At 49.2% G+C, this 17,317-nt stretch overlaps 1 protein-coding gene across 1 annotated transcript; it reads right to left on the reverse strand.

Moving 5' to 3' along the window:
* Nucleotides 1–14,033: 14,033 nt before the first annotated feature.
* Nucleotides 14,034–16,443, reverse strand: HES1 (hes family bHLH transcription factor 1). The gene is made up of 4 exons (XM_042999096.1): nt 16,085–16,443; nt 15,853–15,948; nt 15,504–15,591; nt 14,034–14,836 (listed from the first exon to the last, which is right to left on the reverse strand). Exons 1-4 carry the CDS (start codon nt 16,190–16,192, stop codon nt 14,286–14,288), a joined length of 843 nt encoding a protein of 280 aa, XP_042855030.1. The 5' UTR covers nt 16,193–16,443; the 3' UTR covers nt 14,034–14,285.
* Nucleotides 16,444–17,317: the final 874 nt, after the last annotated feature.

A 17,317-nucleotide genomic window follows, 5' to 3' on the forward strand; every position in this document is an offset into this window, starting at 1 on the left:
TCAATGTGGGGCACACTCCCTTTGCTCTGCACACCTCGGGCAAGCCGGCCTTTCTGGTCTCCCAACACGCCAGTCTCTTCCCTGCCTCGAGGACCTGGTCCTGACCGTGCCCCTGCCTGTAATGTTCTCTCCCGAGCCCTTGACCTGTTGGATCCTTCCACCCTTCACACGTCATCCAGCTCAGATGCCACCTTCTCAAGAGAGCTTCTTTTGACCGCTGTTTCTGAAACTGCTTTACCTCCTTCCTGAAGCAGACCTCGATCTCCTTGCCCTTCTATTTTCCTCAGAGCCCTTCATCTGTATGGGAATGACCTTGCTAACTGTTTTGTTGAATGTTTTTCTATCTCTTCCTGACTACTATTTAAGCTCCGAGAAAACAGGGACCCTGTCTTATTCTCCTTTGTATCTCCAGTGTCTAGGGCTGTTCCTCGGACATGACGCATGTGCCATAAATATTGATGATGTGAAATACAGAAACGTTCAGAGGAGGAGGGGTTGGGGAGTTGTCTCGATTGTTATTTGCCGTGTAAAAACCACCCCCAAATTTAGTGGCTTGAGAACTGACACTGGCCAGCCTGGACACTGAGAACATAAACCACATCTTATTGTCTGTCTTAACCTGACTTCATGCTATTTCTCTGCCTTCGTTAGCAGAACTTCAGTTTTCCTCTGCTTCATTCGTATGACTGTATTTCTCCAAGAGTCTTTTGCCCAGGGAAATGGTTCATCTGTTCATCAAAGGAACGTCCCATCAACTCTTCAATGGGAGATATCGACAGATGGTCTGTGCCCTGAGATTCTCTGAGTTGCTTGGCTGGAAATCCTTGCTTTGCTATTTCCACCAATTTTGGATTGTCACGTGGTGATCCTTGCCCAATCCCAATTACACCTCCACACAGAAAGACTGCCTGAAACCAGGCTCCCAGTTTTCAATAAATTCTGACCTTACCTCCCCCCTTGGAGGGACAAAGCTTTGGTAGGTGTTCTCTCTTACTACAAGAAGCAATGAATTCAGCTTTGTCTTATCAATAGATTGGGTTCATTTTACTTGGGGCCAGCTTTATAGGCTTAAGAGAACAACATTCTCTATCTCCCATCATCGTGTGAGGTGACTGGGCTCAGCTGGGCAGCTCTTCTGTTCCACATACTGTTGGCCATGTGGCAGACCTCTTGGGACTCCACCAGCTGCAACATCCAAGATGGCGCCCTCGAACGTGTGGTGCCTTGGTGGTGATGGCTGGGAGGCTGGCCTCAGCTAGGATGCTGGGAGGGCAGGACCTCTCTCTCTACGTGTAGTCTTTAAAAAAAAAATTTTTTTTTTAATGTTTACTTATTTTTGAGAGAGAGAGAGAGAGAGACAGAGGGTGAGCTGGGGAGGGGCAGAGAGAGGAGGAGACACAGAACCCGAAGCAGACTCCAGGCTCTGAGCTGTCAGCACAGAGCCTGACACTGGTCAGGCAGGGCTGAGAAGGTGGGGAGCCTTCTCCTCGGTCCTCAGGCTGAAGCCCCGGGGCTGACTCAATCCTGTTGCATGACCAAAGGGGCCCAGCCATGTTTTCTGAGCAGCACCACTTGCCAGGTGGGCCCTGGGCTGATCTTAGCAGAGGATGCAGAGAAAAGCACCTGATATTCTCTGTGGGCCAGTCTAGCACTGAGAGACCCAACAAAGACACTCAGGACTCAGGAAGATAATAACTAAATGCTGAGCTGAACTGTTCCAATTATTAGGATAGCCGGCATTCAGAAAAGAAAAATATTTTCTCTAAGTTGTTGTCTAAAAATATGAACGTTTCAGCTATCAAAGTGGCATAACCACTTTACAGAGTGTTTGGAAAACGGGGAAAGGAAAAAAAAACCCACCCACATTCTCCTTCCCTAACACAGCCACTCTGACAATTGCAGTGTGTTCCCCTCCCAGCCTAGTTCTGTGAGTGGGTGCCGTGGGTGCACTGAGGAACCTGTTAAGGAATGGGTAGCTTTGTGCGGCTTATTCACAGGGTTACAGAGAGGACTTCTCAGTCCTTTACAAAGGGATCCCACTGGGAGAAGTGACTCAGTCACTTTCTGGGTCTCAGAAAGAGACCCAGTCTCAGAAAGACTCAGCCTTTCCTGGGTCTCTTGTCACTCATCAAACCAGATATTAACAGGTATTAACAGTGTCCTGGGAACTGGGCAGGTGTCGGTGGACCCCTGGTAGGGCAAGCAGGTGTGCTGGGGTCCGAGGCTGTGCCTGGAGGTAGGAAAAGGAGGGAGGGGGTGGTGGGAGGCAAGGACGAAGGGAAGACAAGCAAAGACAAAGGCTGCCTCGGGGTGCAAGGTGGGGGCAGCCTGGCCCTTGCCCTATTTGTGGCCCTGGGTGCCATGATCAGCCATTTATAGACCTTGCCCAGGCCGGCCAGAGTAACATCTTCTGTCTTCCCTGACTAGGCCCACGAAATCGGGTTGGGCTTTTTATTTTACTGGCCTTCAGGGCTTCGGGGGTCACCTCTTAAGTGACGTCTTCCCTGATTATCCATTCTGAATTAGACCCTAGCCCCACTTTGGTCTCCTTTGGGCACTGCATCCTATTTTAGCTTTCCTCTCAGTATCTACCGTGAGCTGACAATCTCTCCTTTATTTATTTATTTATTTATTTATTTATTTAATTTTTTATTGTCTTCTCATCAAAGGAAGGGAATATGTGGCGTGACCTCGCCTATCTTGTTCTTTGCAGAAACCCTGGTGCCTGGAACAGTGCCTGACACAGAGGAGGCAGTGCAGTAATGTCCGATGAATGACTGACTAAGCCAGTCCCAACTGGGAGCTGCTTTGTGGGCCAGTGCCCCGCACTGGTGTGGGATGCTGCTCACGGCAGGTGCTGTGTCCGGAGCTCCAGGCAACCTGAATGGACGCCAGCGTCTCCTCTAAAGAAGCCCCTCTGGTAATATGTGCTCATTTTAGACTACCACAAAACTGAATGCAGAACACCGGCGGCCACACATGGGAAAGAAAAGCCCAAACATATTATATCTAGAAAGGCAGCAACTGCTTCTTGGGGACGTTCTGCTTACAGGCACCCGGATCGATCTTGTAGCAAACAACTGTATTGAATCAGGGACTTTTCTGGGGGTGGCCTCAGCCGTAGCTGGCACTTTGGAATCACTTGTTACACCCTTCTGTGCTTCTCCCCCACTGGTTTCTCTGGGTCACAGTGTGACTCATTCACCTATTAAAGCATAGCTCGTTTTCAAACCAGCCACACAAATTCGATCTTCAAAATCTGATGCTCTCCTTACTTCTTAAAGTTGGGGATTTACTTTCCAATTCCCCCTATGGAGTTTTTTAAAAAGTTTATTTATTTATTTTGAAGGACACACACATACACACATGGGTGAGCGAGGGGCAGAGAGAGACACACACACACACACACACACACACACACGGGCGAACGAGAGGCAGAGAGAGAGGGAGAGAGAATCCCAAGCAGGTGCACCTCGCTGTCAGCACAGGGCCAGATATATGGCTCACACTCACAAACCGGTGAGATCATGACCTGAGTGGAAAGCAAGAGTCGGATGCTTAACCGACTGAGCCACCCAGGTGCCCCTAGAATTTTTGATTCTGAAAAATTCCTGGTAATTCATTTGTGCTGAGAATCATTAATTTTTATGTTTACAAAAACTTGCCTTCAATTGCATTAATTCTCTGACACTTAGGAGACCAGAGGAGGGAAGGAACCTCCAGTTCTCAAGCTCTGAGAGATTTTAGTTATGCGTATTAAGGCAGCAAAGCAGGAGTGAGGAGAACCGATTTCCAGCTGCTCCAAATTGGTTCTGGTTACATATGTAGCAAAAGTGCAGGCACCGTGGAGACTGAGTTTAGGCTTCCCTTGGAAGCTGGCAGGGAAGGGGTACTCATGAAACCACAGAGACAGGCTTTAGACAGTGGGGCTCAGTCCTGTCCATTGCTGCAGAGAATGAGACAAGTATAGCCCTCTAGCCAGAAGATGTGGGTTCCAGAGACCCACCTCTGTTACTTTCTAGCTGCCTCCTTAGCCAGACCAACTACTATCTTTGAGACTAATTATCCACATTTGCTATCAGGTTAACATGACCAGTCTTACTTGCTTTGGGGATCAAATGAGAAGGTGTTTCTGAAAACACTTTGTGAACCTTGAAGTATTATTCAAACGTTGGTTTTTATTTGTATTCATATCCTGCGTCTTACTATGCTAGCATATAGCTTTCTGGATGTCTTCCGTATGGTAGGCACTGTGCCACAGGCTGGGAGTACAGAAATATATGTTGTTTCTGCCTCCAAAATGTGCCCAGTCTGGGCTGGGGAGACAGAGAAACAGACACTATAATCCAGTATCATCAGTGCTGTGTGAGAGGCCTCAGGACAGCGCCAGAGGGGTCAGGGCCAGGAACTAGAGGCATCTGGATGACCTTCTAGAAGCAGGTGAATTGAGCAAAGTCTTGCAGGACACAAAGGGTAGGAGGTCCCTAGATGGAGAAGTGGAGGTGGGACACTCCCAGAACAGGACAGTGTGTGTGAAGGGATAGAAGGCAGAGAGAGCATGGAGAGCTTGAGGCACTAAAGCTGATTCGCATGCGAGTGGTGCGTGGGCAGGATGCAGCTTTCTTAGAGAGACTCAAGCAGGTGAGTTGCCTGGGAGCAAATCACACAAGTTTCTCAGTTGTGGAGGCAATAGGAAGCCTTTGGAAGTTTTCTCACAGAGATGTGGTTGCTTGGCTGTATGACGGGGTATGGCTGATGGGTTGGAGGCAGGTGTGACTGAGGGCAAAGAAATCAGTCTGGACGAGGGGAAAGCAAAAGCCCCCTAACTCCTGCACAAAAGCATTGACAATGGGGGTTGAAATTCCCAAGACAGGGAGGCCTGAGGGGAAGTTCCTGGTGACCCCTGATGCTCAGGGAGGAGATAGGTGGGTGGGATGGTGGAAGTCACATTGAGCCTGGGGAGACAGGGTTGGGCATCTCCCAGGCACAGGGTTTGAGACATACTGACTTCCATGTGGAGATGTCCAGTAGGCAATGGGGTCGATGGTTTGGAGCTCAGGAAAGAAATCTGGATTGGAGACAGCAGATCTGATGGTTTTCATGCAGATGCTAATCACTGCCATGGGTGGCTGAGCCACAAGAGAAGCAGGACGTGGATAGAATTGTCAGGGGCGTGACCTTCATGGGGCAGGTGGAAGGAAAGAATACAATGATGGGTGCTGAGAAGTTGCCAGATGGGTTGGAAGAAGTCAGGAGGAAGAGGTGCCCCAGGAGCTAAGAAAGGAGGGAGTTTCAAGGATGGATGGAGTCTGTACCCGGTCAAAACCTCACAAACTGTTGGACAGAGGAAAAGACAGAAAAGTGACCATCTGGTTTGTTCACTGAGTTGCTCCCGCTGGAGCATTCTGTGGAGAGGGGGACACAAAAGTCTGGCTGAGAAAGGTGGCCCTGAGAGGAACAAGACAGCTGAGACCATGAGGGAGGTTTCGGGGGTCCGTGGTGAGAAGGGAGAGAGAAGTGGCAGGTGGAGAGAGGTTTAAGCTTGAAGTTGGCTCTAACTGTGGAAAAATAAATGTGCTGATACGCTGAGGAAAAACAAAAAGTAAAAAGGGCAAGGGAGGTTGAAAGTCAGGAGTAAGGGGCACCTGGGTGGTTCAGTCGGTTAAGGTTAAGTGTCCGACTTTGGCTCAGGTCTTGATCCCACAGTTCCCGAGCTGGAGAACCACAAGGGTCCACTGTCAGCACATCAGATCCTCTGTCTCCCTCCTTCTCCCCCCTCAACCCCCTCTCAAAAATAAACATTAAAAAAAATCAAAAATAAATAAATAGAAAGAGTTGCCATAGTGTACCAAGCATGATATTAAAAAGAAAAAAGTCAGGAATAAAAGCAGATAATTTTGTGGACCATCATCTTCCACGAAGGGGGGAGGGAAGCATCAGAGCCGGTCCCTGAGAAAGGAGGGAGGACCAGCCAGGTGAAGGCAAGCTTGAGGGAAGAAGTCAGTAGAGAGGAGGAGGAACGGAGATTAAAGAGAGCTGGATGCCACCAAGGACAGACTTCTACCCGAAGGAGGAAACGTGGTTTGCCAAGGGTCTAAGGAGTCAGAGATTGTGTCCTCACTCACAGCCCATGGGATCATTCATGCTCCCCGCCCAGGTACAAACCCTGACTTTGGGGACCCCACTCCCCAGCCCAGGAGTGCACACTCCTCACCAACCCCCCCTCCTGCCCAGGCACCCTGGGTGGGGAAAATGAAGAGTCATTAATCCAGCAGGCTCAAAAGAAAGGCAGAACCAGGCAACGAGAGGGTTCACACCCAGACTGCAGGTAGAGGGGCATTTACTGCAAACAGAACAGATTTCCAGGGAGTACAGTGGAGAGGCTGGGGTGGGGGTGGGAGGGGGGGTCCCAGCAAAGCAGGGAAAGCACAAAGCTGGGGTCTGGAGCCACGCCAGAGGCTGTGTGCTAAACATAAAAAGCTGGCTTTTAAAAAGTAAGTTGAATTCAGCCCACCATTGGGTTAGAAACTGATTGCTAGATTGGATGGCTATCAAATGGATTGTTTTGAAATCCAACTTCTCTTTTTAAACCAATGTGCCTGTGTAAATATGGCTATGGCCTTAGGTCTTTGATAAGGGAGTCCTGTGGCAAGAAAACTTTGTTAGCCTTTTTGAAAGGCTCCTGGCATTGAACTGTTTCAAAACATCTCTTCTTTGTGTGGATACCTTCTGTTTTGAACTTACCATGAAATCTCAAAGACATCACATTAAAGTAGTTTCAGAGTTCTCTAGAGGACCATGTATCTATCATACTGCCCCTCCAACCTGAGCAACCCATCTTGCCCCTACCCCTACCCCAAACAAGAAAACAAAGATAACACAAATGAGACTTCAGTATTTTTTTCATGTTTATTTATTTATTTTGATAGAGAGAGAGAGAGAGAGAGAGAAAGAGAGAGAGAGAGAGAGAAAATCCCAAGCAGGCTCCGTGATCTTAGCTCAGAGCTCCGCATGGGGCTGGATGCAGGGCCCGATCTCACGAACCATGAGATCATGAGCCCAGCTAAAACCAGGAATCGGCCGCTTAATCAACTGAGGCACCCGGGTGCCCCTAGTTTCAGAGTTTTTTAGAGGCTTGTTCTCCTCTGCAAGGCATTATGGCCAATTCCACAATTACTTTGTTATGCAGAGTTTTAAGGGAAATAGCTGTTTGATTCTGCAAGACTTTATTTGTATAAAAATAATCATAGGGGCCCTAATTATGGAACAGAACACAGGAAAGAATAACTTTGAGTGTTGAAGAGTATTTCTTCTTCACAAATCTGGTATGTGGGAAGCCTTCCTTTACATTTTGTATCCCATCCCTGAGCCCGTCTATCTGTTGGCATTCACTAAAATGAAGAAATGCCTTCAGCACTTTTCCATTTAACTTTTACTCCTCAGTGTCATACGTGGCAGTTGCTTCTGAAACAATTTAATTTGACATTGTCTTTGCCCTCCCCTGCCCCTGTTAAGGAATCGTATTCCTGTTACACATTTTGATGCCATAAGGATAGATTTTATAGCTAAGGGGGAAAAGCTGAGAGAAGAGAAACTACGTAGGAGGAAACATAACAATTTGGATGCTGGCATTTGTGGACCCCAGGAGTTTTTCACTAGGCTGGGATTTTCTGTAAGCAGGACTTACAAATGTCATGTCTCACCTGGGTGACTAAACAAGGAAAATTAACATGAAATCAGATCACCTTTGTGAATAATAACATAGTAAGTTACAAATAGTATTCCGTAAATAACATTGCTGTCATTAAGTGATACTTGCAATTTTAAAGGGGAAAATGCATTGATCTCTACTTGACTAGAGGCAAATTATGACTGGAAGCATATCCAGACATAGAGTAGCTACAGTAAAGCCTTATTATTAATTTAGGCTACAAGTACTTACTTGGGTTGCAATCCTAGCTCTTTTTCTTACTATAAAGAAAGATTTATATAGTTTACCCTTGAACAATGCAGGAGTGGTAGCACCCCCCACTCCCATTCTAAAATCTGCATATAACTTTTGCCTTCTGGAAGCTTAACTATTAATACTAATAGCCTAGTGTTGACCAGAAGCCTTAGTCATAACATAAACCATTGCTTAACACATATTTGTTTGTTATGTGTATTATATACTGTATTCCTATGGTAAAGTAGAGAAAAAAAATGCTATTAAGAAAATCATAAGAAACATAAGATACATTTATAGTACTCTACTGTATTTATTAAAAAAAAAAAATCCACATATAAGTGGATCTGCTCAGTTCAAGCCTGAGTTGTTCAAGGCTCAATTACAGTATAATTTTGCAAGATTCATGTTTAACCTGTTTGGGAGAATACATTCTTTAAATGACTTTAATGCATTAGTTTTAGGAGAGCAAGTGCTTTTGTAAACTATGAATTCAGACTCACTACAAGGATTTGCAAAGTTTACTGCTCTCCCTGTTGGATATTTAAAATTCAGACTTTTCACTAATTCAGACTGACATTCTTGTTTAACGAGACTAATTCAGTAAGTTTATTTAATTCAGTAAGTGTACTAGTGGAAAAATTCTAGCCAGTTAGGGAACTATGTTTCCTAAATGGAAGGAGTCCTGATAAACAACAGATCACATTCTTTTTTTTTTTTTTCCCCCAGAAAAGAAGTGGGCAAGTGAGAAGTATGGGAAGCGAGTTTTTAGGATCAAGAGGGAATGTGGTGGTATTTTTAATTCTTGTTACTCTGTCTTCCCAGGAAGATGACAAGATATTACAGTAAAGGATGGGGTCTTAGGAGCAGGTATGTGAGCAAATCCTGTCAGATGCAGTCTTCCTCTGATGTGCCACGCAGTGAATGCGACTCTCGATCCCATGGCCGGTCTCCAGAAACTAACGTGTGGCCCACTTGCTTACAACAGTGGAAATACAATGCGCGTCTGTTTGAGTTTGCTTCCATGTCTTTAACTGCAGATGAAAATACTTGGTTGTAAAATCGTCCTACGCCCTGGTCAAAAGTTTTGAAATATGCCTGATAAAGGTTCTTACAGCCACAGAGCGTGTGTCAAAATGCTGAGGAAAGAGAAGCACAGACCAGGGAGTTGAGAAGGATCGTAGAGACTTCCGGTCTAACCTTCTCACCTTATCAGGGAGGAAACCGAAGCCCAGAGACTCAAGGGGACATGCTCAGCATTTCACAGGTAAGGGCCACTTTGGAACCAGTTCCTTGACCACATCAAGGTGATTGTGCTCATTCAGAAGATATTAGTATCATAAAATGGTTAATCTTGAAATTAACCATTTGACAATCACTTTTCTTAGGTGGAATTTGATAGTTATCTACTGTGCCGGCAATGTCTGTGGTCACAAAAATTCACAGATTAATTCTAATTTGGAGGACCAACAATGTACCTGCTAAGACATGTACCCTTCTTTTGTACCACCAGTGCATGCTACCCCACTTTGATGGCATTTAACACAGAGCAATTATTATTATTATTATTCTTTTTTTTTTTTTACTGGTTTGTCTCGGCTACCAGACTGAGAGCTTTGTAACTGTAGAGATCACACCTTTCTTCTCCCTTTATTCCCATAGTGCCTGGCTCAGTACTTATTGAATGAGTACATGAAATCTGGAAACTAAGGAAGAGGCAGTGGTCCTTTCACCTGGGGCCTGGTGTAATTAAAAGCAGTCCCTGAAATCACTGGGCAAAGTCCAGGCTTGGCTTGCTAGTTTGGCGAACACCCCTGCCTCACTATGGTTGCTCAGGAATCTTACTAGCTGATGTGCACGGAGGCCTCAGTGCCAAGCACCATTCTCAATGCTGTACATGCATTTATACTTATTTTATCCTCACTACCCTATGAAATACTACCCCATGAGCCCCATGTTACAGAGGATGCTCAGAGAAGTTAATCTGCCTTGGACTTACAACCTAAGCAATCTGAAGCCAGATCATGTGCACTTAACCCCCAGGCTATTCTGCAATAAACCAAGGACTAAAGCAGACAGCTTGGTCCTTTTTTTTTTTTTTTTTTTTTTTTTTTTGACCTCTAAGCCAATTTATATATTTGAAAATTTAAATAGGACAACCATGGCATCCTTCCTGAAATTTCCCCAAACTGGGCCTAAATATTTACCTATCTCTGCCTTTTCTTTCACCTTCCTAGTCCTCCTTTTTCTTCCCGTTGAGCTCATCTTTCACCTCTCTGCTTCAAGTGCCAACTCCCTGCAAAACTTACCTGGTTTCCTCTCAAATCAGAATTAATCTCTCTGTTCTTAGGTGCCCTTTGTTTAAAGTTCATTTTTGGCACTTACCTCATCATCCCCGGGATGAGTCACTTGAATGTTTGTCTATCTTCCTAGCTAAACCAGAGCTCTCGGAGGGCAGGGGCTGTGTGGGGATTAGTCCTATCTTTGTAGCGCTTGCCTCGGGCCTGCCAGACACTTAGTAGGTGCTCAGGGTTTTTAGAAATGAGATTTTTTTTTTTTTTTTTTTTTTTAAGAGTCTAGAGTCCCTGTCTGGTGGCTCCTTCTTTTTTGGGACGCCGGTGTGGGCTGAGATGCCTTTCCCCCTTCCGCCCCCCTCCCCCCCCTCCCTGCCCACTCCTGCCCTGGCTTGGCCTGACGCTTGGCAGTGCTCGGCAGGCCGCGAGGGCCTCTGGTGCCCTGACACTGGCCTCGGCCCAGTTTCCCCGGCTTCTAAATGCGGCCCGGAGCTACCGGGGGAACTGGAAAAACACTGGCAGGCCGCCCCACCCCCAGGCCCTGGCGGGGCCGGGCGGCCGCATTTCTGCGGCTAAGGCCTGCTGCTTGGGAGGCGCTGGGGCCTGGGGCGGGGGAAGCGGGGGAGGCGGCCGGGCGCGGGCGGCTGCCTGCCTGTCAGCGGGAGCGGGCGCGGGCTCGTGTGTCAGCGGCTCCCTCCTCCCTCTCCCCCTGCCGCCGCCCGCCCGCGCGCCCGCCCGCCCGCCCGCCGGGCCTCCCGGCCTCCCGCCGCCGCCGCCGCCGCCCGCTCCCCCCGCGGCCTGGCAGGTTGCCGGCTGCACAGGCGGGGGTTCGCGCCGTTCTCACGACCTCTCAGGTTGCCTGAGCTCATCTGGGAGCTATTCATTTCCTGCCAGAAAGCAGCCAGGCCTGCTAAGCAAACCACCTTGGCCGCAGGGCCGCCGGGGCTGGCCCGGCGTGGCCACCCTGGCCTGCTCCCGCCCGGGCCGCGGGCCCCGGCGGCCTCCCTGGAACCCCCGGGCCGCCCCGGCGGGCGCGCGGCGGGGGCAGCTCGGCGGCCCATCTGGTTGCACTTAGGAACCGAGGAGGAAGCTAGCAGCGGGTTGTTACCGGCCAAGGGGTGTGGGAAAAGTTAATTGACTTTAATGACAGGTTTCCCGGGACGGTGGTGACGATGAGGGGGTCCAATTTAACCCCTGGGTCCCCGCTCCAGAAACACGTGGGGGTGAAATGGGGCGCGAGAAGGGGGCGCGCCTCGGAGTCGCGTTTATTCACTAGAGAAGGCTCGCGTCTTGACCGGGAGAGCTCCCCTTCCAGTTCAGCGCCTTTCCCGCTCCGGATGCTGCCAGAGACCGCGGGGGGCCGGGACCCTGGAGGGTCTCCATTGAGACGATAATCGCACTGCGGCGGAGGCCGGCGGCCCGCATCCGGACGTGGAGCTTGGAGCTGGGCCTTATCTCCGGGAGCCAACGGCACTGCCTGGGGCGGCAGAGAGGGGCTGCTGGGTGTGTCTCAGGCCGTAAACTAGGCCAGGCCCCAGGGATCCGGGTAGGACGGTGGGGGGTGAGCAAGATTGCAATCGTCTTTGAAGCTTCATTCTCCCTAATCCCCAAACTACTTACTCCAGAAACAACCTGGGTGCGGGAGGGCACAAGGTCTTGGAAATAAACCCACTCACTGGACTTGGAAATGTCCCAGATAAGGGAAGGAAATGACTCATCCAAAGTGACACAGTCAATTTAGTTGTGTAGCTGGCAGAGGAGCCTGAAATTCCCATAGAGGCCTGGGTGTCCCCCTTCTGCCCATATTGTACAGGAACAAATGCCTCATCTGAGTTCCCCAAATCCGGGAAACAAGACTATCAAATTATCAAATGAACAATTGTTTACTGCTTTTCCTTAAATTTGTTAATTCCCACCTCCAAGATCTTTGCATTTTTGATACCAATAAAAATTCATTTATTTCAGTCGTTCCCCTTCAGCACAGGGAAAGACGGGTTTAAAGTTGGTGTAGAGATTGCACGTGTGTGTGTGTGACTTTTTAAAGAATATAAATGTATTTTTGTAAAAATGAGACCCTGATGTCTCCATTATTTATGTCAGGACAGTTAAGGACTTCTAGTGGGGCCGGGACAGATTTGCCAAATGAAGCATTTAGCCTTGTGTTGAGTGTCTTAATAGAGCAATTGTTATTATGTTTGTGTTTAAACAAGAGGGAAATCATGGGAAAATGGTATGGTAAAGAGGAGTGTGTGTATGTGTGTGTATTTTGGGAGGTAGGTGTCGGATACCTTTCACATAAGGAGGCAAGTAGGAGCCAAATTTTACGAACTATCTTTGAAAACTTTCCCTGTGGGTCCGAAGCTGGATCGAAGGTATTTGGGTGGAAAACTGCTGTCTGCTAGATCATTCCTGTGATAGAGCGGCTCTCCACACTGGCCTGTGGGAAAGGCCAGAGCAAGGCGGGGGAGAGGTAAAGCTTTTGAAACAAGACAGAAAATCGTTGGCTTTATCTTTGTTAGGAAGGCTTCAAAGATCGATTTCTCCCGCCTCATCCTTCTCCTCCCAGAAGCAGTTCTGAAAGAAGGGGCATGAGGGGAGGCCGGCGGGAGGGGAGGGGCCGGGAGGACTGGCCGGCAGTGGGGGAGGAGGGCGCGCCCGCCAGACCCACAGCGCGGCTGATGTGTCTGGTCTCGCAGGGCTCGTGGTTTTCATTTCCCCAACACCTGGATGCAGTCAAACACCTGGCCAAATCTGACAAAATCTGACAAGCCTTTGTGATGGGATTTGGAAGAAATTCCCTGCAGATCCTGGCACAGTTTAAAGCTGTCCGCTTTGAGTTAGGACTTGTTAAGGAGGGTTATGTGAGCTGAAACCCGAGACAACCCTTTTGCTTCTATCTGGAGCCCACATCTTGCCTGGAAATGGGGCATGACCAAGCGAAGGGGTCGCTTGCTGTTTGTATTAAAGGGAAGATGGCCTGTGTGCCTGCCAGAGCGGCCTCCACATGCTTTCTCTATTAGAGCCAAGCGCAGAAACTTATCAAAAACATATGTCTGGTGTTAATCATCTGGACTTGGGCTCCACTTGGGAGTCTAACTAGCTGTCCCTTGGCAGAAGGAATCTGTTGACCTTCTCAGCTTGCTTGAAGAGGGTGCAGAGAGGCATTTCAAACTTTTAGAGGCTGGTACAAGGGAATGTGTAGCTGCACCTAAGTATTGCCTAATTAAACAGGCTCCAACACTAGAAGGCTGAGGCTGCATCCATTTACATTGGGTGTCCATGTGTTTCCCAGGATAGTAGTGCTGCAGGGGTCTCTCTCAAGGTGCTGGGGGCACACATTACTCGACTGATTAACTTCATGACTTCAGTCTGGTTCTATCTTCTTCAGAGGAGCTAGTGTGAGAACCGGGACTGAACTGCAACTAAAAAAATTCTGAAATCCTTGAGGAGATTGACCACAAATTGATTAGAGTAGCCATAATAGATGAGTTCTTGCAAATTTAGTGGAATTTAGTTCGTGGAGGGTTGGTAAAGGCTTGATGGATTGTTAAAAATGTTCTTTTAATAACAAAAGGGCCAATGACTGAATTCTCAGGTTGCGTGTAATCCAAATTCTGCCAAGAACTTTTTTTTTTTACACATATTCTGAAATAATCAGTTCTAAGACATAAAAGCCTTCACGCTTTTTTCTTTTATTATATTTTCTCAAATAAACTTCCCAAAAGGAAGATATTTTAAGAGCATTTTCAAACATCTTTGGCATCACATAAAAAAGAAATCTCGTGTAAAAAACGAAATGTCATCTGAACTTTTATAATACAAAGGCGCAATCCAATATGAACATATAAAATATATACAAATATAGTGCATGGTCAGTCACTTAATACAGCTCTCTACAAAAAAGTAACTTTTTAGAAATTAAAAAAAACCAAAGTAACCACTTAATCACAAAAGTCCTCTTCTCTCCCAGTGTCCAAGTTCCTGTTGTGTATCCCGAGGGAAGAGAGGTGGGTTGGGAGTTTAGGTGGAGGGGTGACCTGAGCCCCTCAGTTCCGCCACGGCCTCCACATGGAGTCTGCCGTGAGCGAGGGGCCACTGGAAGGCGACACTGCGTTCGGGCCCACGGAGGTCCCACTGCTGCTGGTGTAGACTGGGATGACGGGGCCGCTGTGAGCGAAGGCCCCGTTGGGGATGAGGAAGGCAAACTGGCCGTCTGGAGCCGGCACCACCTGGAAGCCGCCGAACACCTTAGCCGCCTCTCCAGCCGGGCTGCCCAGCTTGCAGGGCGCGCCGCCGGGAGGGGGCGCCGCGCCCCCGGGGATGGGCACGAGCGGCGGTGGCGGCGCGAACGGCGCGTGCTGCGGGCCGCCGGGTCCCGGCGGGGGCGGCGGCGGCGCCTGCAAGGCGGGGTGCGGCTGCCCGGGGTAGGTCATGGCGTTGATCTGGGTCATGCAGTTGGCCAGGTGGCCGAGCAACCGGGTGCGCACCTCAGTGTTAACGCCCTCGCACGTGGACAGGAAGCGGGTCACCTCGTTCATGCACTCGCTGAAGCCGGCGCGGTACTTCCCCAGCACGCTCGGGTCTGTGCTTAGCGCGGCTGCGGGCCAGAAGGAGACAGACGGGTCACCCAATGGCCCTGGCCCCGAGGCCACCGCCTCCGCCCTGGGAGGTCCCCGCGGTGCTCCTCCCTGACCACCCGCCCGCGGAACTGCCCCCGGCTAGAGGGAGGTTGTTTAGAAAAATCGTCCACCTCTCCACACCAGCTTGGCGACCGAAACCGAGGCGGTGCCTCTCCATTCCTGGTCGCTCCATTTTAACCCATACAGCCTCACATCCTCCCCTTATCCTCCGTGCGCGCGATGTGACCTTGGGCAATACCCTCCACCACCACCTCCCCCCCCCCCACCCGGGCCCCGCCAACCGGGCCTCATTTCCCTTCTGTAATAGGAAAGCGGGGAGTGCTAAACCAGATGACCCCCAGACCCGCCATGGTTCTGAGTCTTTTCGTCGGCACCAGCTTCCCCCACTGCCAAGCCGCCCGCCACCCTCGCCGCTACAACCTCCCTCCCTCCCTCCCTTTCCGGAACAGTAACAACTTGGAGTTGTGGCTATAAATAAGCCCCAGACCGTGGGAACGCAAGAGTGAGCCAAGGCAGTAAAATGTAGCTGAATGCCTCTCACAACCACGGGCGGAAGTCTGGAAGAAATCACCGCGGGGCGAAAGGGACGCCCGCAGAGGGGGACTCGCGGCAAGCCGCCCTCACCCGTCATCTGCGCCCGCTGCAGGTTCCGGAGGTGTTTCACTGTCATTTCCAGAATGTCCGCCTTCTCCAGCTTGGAATGTCGCGAGCTCTGCACAGAAGAGGCAAGGCAGTGAAGTGAGAGCCCCGCCAGCCGCCTCGGTGTGCTGTGGTTCCTTCCCACACACCCCCCCCTCCGCCCCCGGCCCCGGCGCCGACATCCCTAGACCCGGGAGGGGCCCGGCCCTCCCGCCTCAGGGAATGCAGTGCCAGCAAGGACGATCCCGTCAGCGAGGGGGTTTCACGTTGAGTATCTAAGAAATAGTATTTTGTTTTAATTAAAAAAAAAAAAAAAGCAGCATTGCCCACTTACATCTTTCTTAAGAGCATCCAAAATCAGTGTTTTCAGCTGGCTCAGACTTTCATTTATTCTTGCTCGTCGTCTTTTCTCCATGATAGGCTTGGATGACTGGAAAGAAATAAAAATAGAGCCCTGAGTTCCCATGGGATCTGCCATTTCACCCCGGAGTTTAAAGGAAGAAAGGAGCCCCCCAACCCCGACTTAATTTCTTAGGGCTGCAGAGAGATAGTGGTACTGCCCTTACCTTTCTGTGCTCAGATGCTGTCTTTGGTTTATCCGGTGTCGTGTTGACACTGGCTGGGGTAGCAGCCACCGGGGACGAGGAATTTTTCTCCATTATATCTGCTGGCATTTTCTGTTGCCTTTTTTTTTTTTTTAATCCCTAGAGAATTTTATTTTTGGAGTCCTTCACACAAAAAATTGTTTTGTTTATGTCCCTTTCACTGGAGACTTTCACAAAACTACTGAGCAAGTGCTGAGGGTTTATTATATCTTATGGCTACTTGGTGACCGGTAGCGCTATTCCAGGACCAAGGAGAGAGGTAGACGGGGGATTCCACTGTTATCTGCACCAGCTCCGGATCCTGTGTGATCCCCAGGCCCTGGCGGCCTCTATATATATCTGGGACTGCACGCGAACGGCTCGTGTGAAACTTCCCAAACTTTCTTTCCCACAGTAACTTTCAGCCAATGGGAGGAGGAGACACGCGGCACCGCTCGTGGACCGCGCCCCCCCATTGGCCGCCAGGCCTTGTGCCTGGCGGCCAATGGCGCGCGCCTGAGCCCGGGGCACCGGAGGCTACAACGTCAATCAAAAGGATTTTAACCCTTTGCTATTCTCCCTGCTGGGCTTTGCTTTACAGGAGATTTTTCCGCAGGTTTTGCTCCAGTCTAGTTTATTTCTTTTGGGGCCAGCGTCTTTGCTCTTTATTTCCTTTCACGTGTGTAATAGAGCTGCTTTGATACTAATAAGTTCATTTGAAATATATTCTAAAAAAATATTTAGAAGGACAGGGATAAAAGAGGAGAACTGTGCAAGGGCGTGAGTTACCGATACATCTAAGTGATTTCCCGCTCAGACTCTATACATTGGGGTAAGGAAGATAATGAAAGTCGATCATGCAGAAAAAGGGCAAAAAAAAAAAAAAAACCCACAAAAAAAAACCTTTCGCATGCAGAATAAGGAAAAAAAAATGCCTACCTCACACTTGCGATTTTTCAGAGCAAGGTGTTCTTTTTTTAATCCCCCACCCCACCCCCGCCCCTCATTCCTCTTCTGGAGTTGGGGCCTTGGATCCCGCGCTTCCCCAGGAAACAATCAGAATAATTTCCAACTGGGCAGAAAGGAAATGGAATTTCAAATGAAAGATGAACAAGGGGGCTTTGATGGCAAGGCCTCAGGGACGCGCGCGCGCCCTCGCCACCCTTTTCCTTTCCACCCACAGACTCTCAGCACGTTGAGGTGGCTGGCCGGGCG

The sequence above is a fragment of the Panthera tigris genome, chromosome C2 (assembly GCF_018350195.1).
Source record: "Panthera tigris isolate Pti1 chromosome C2, P.tigris_Pti1_mat1.1, whole genome shotgun sequence".
Taxonomy (NCBI): domain Eukaryota; kingdom Metazoa; phylum Chordata; class Mammalia; order Carnivora; family Felidae; genus Panthera; species Panthera tigris.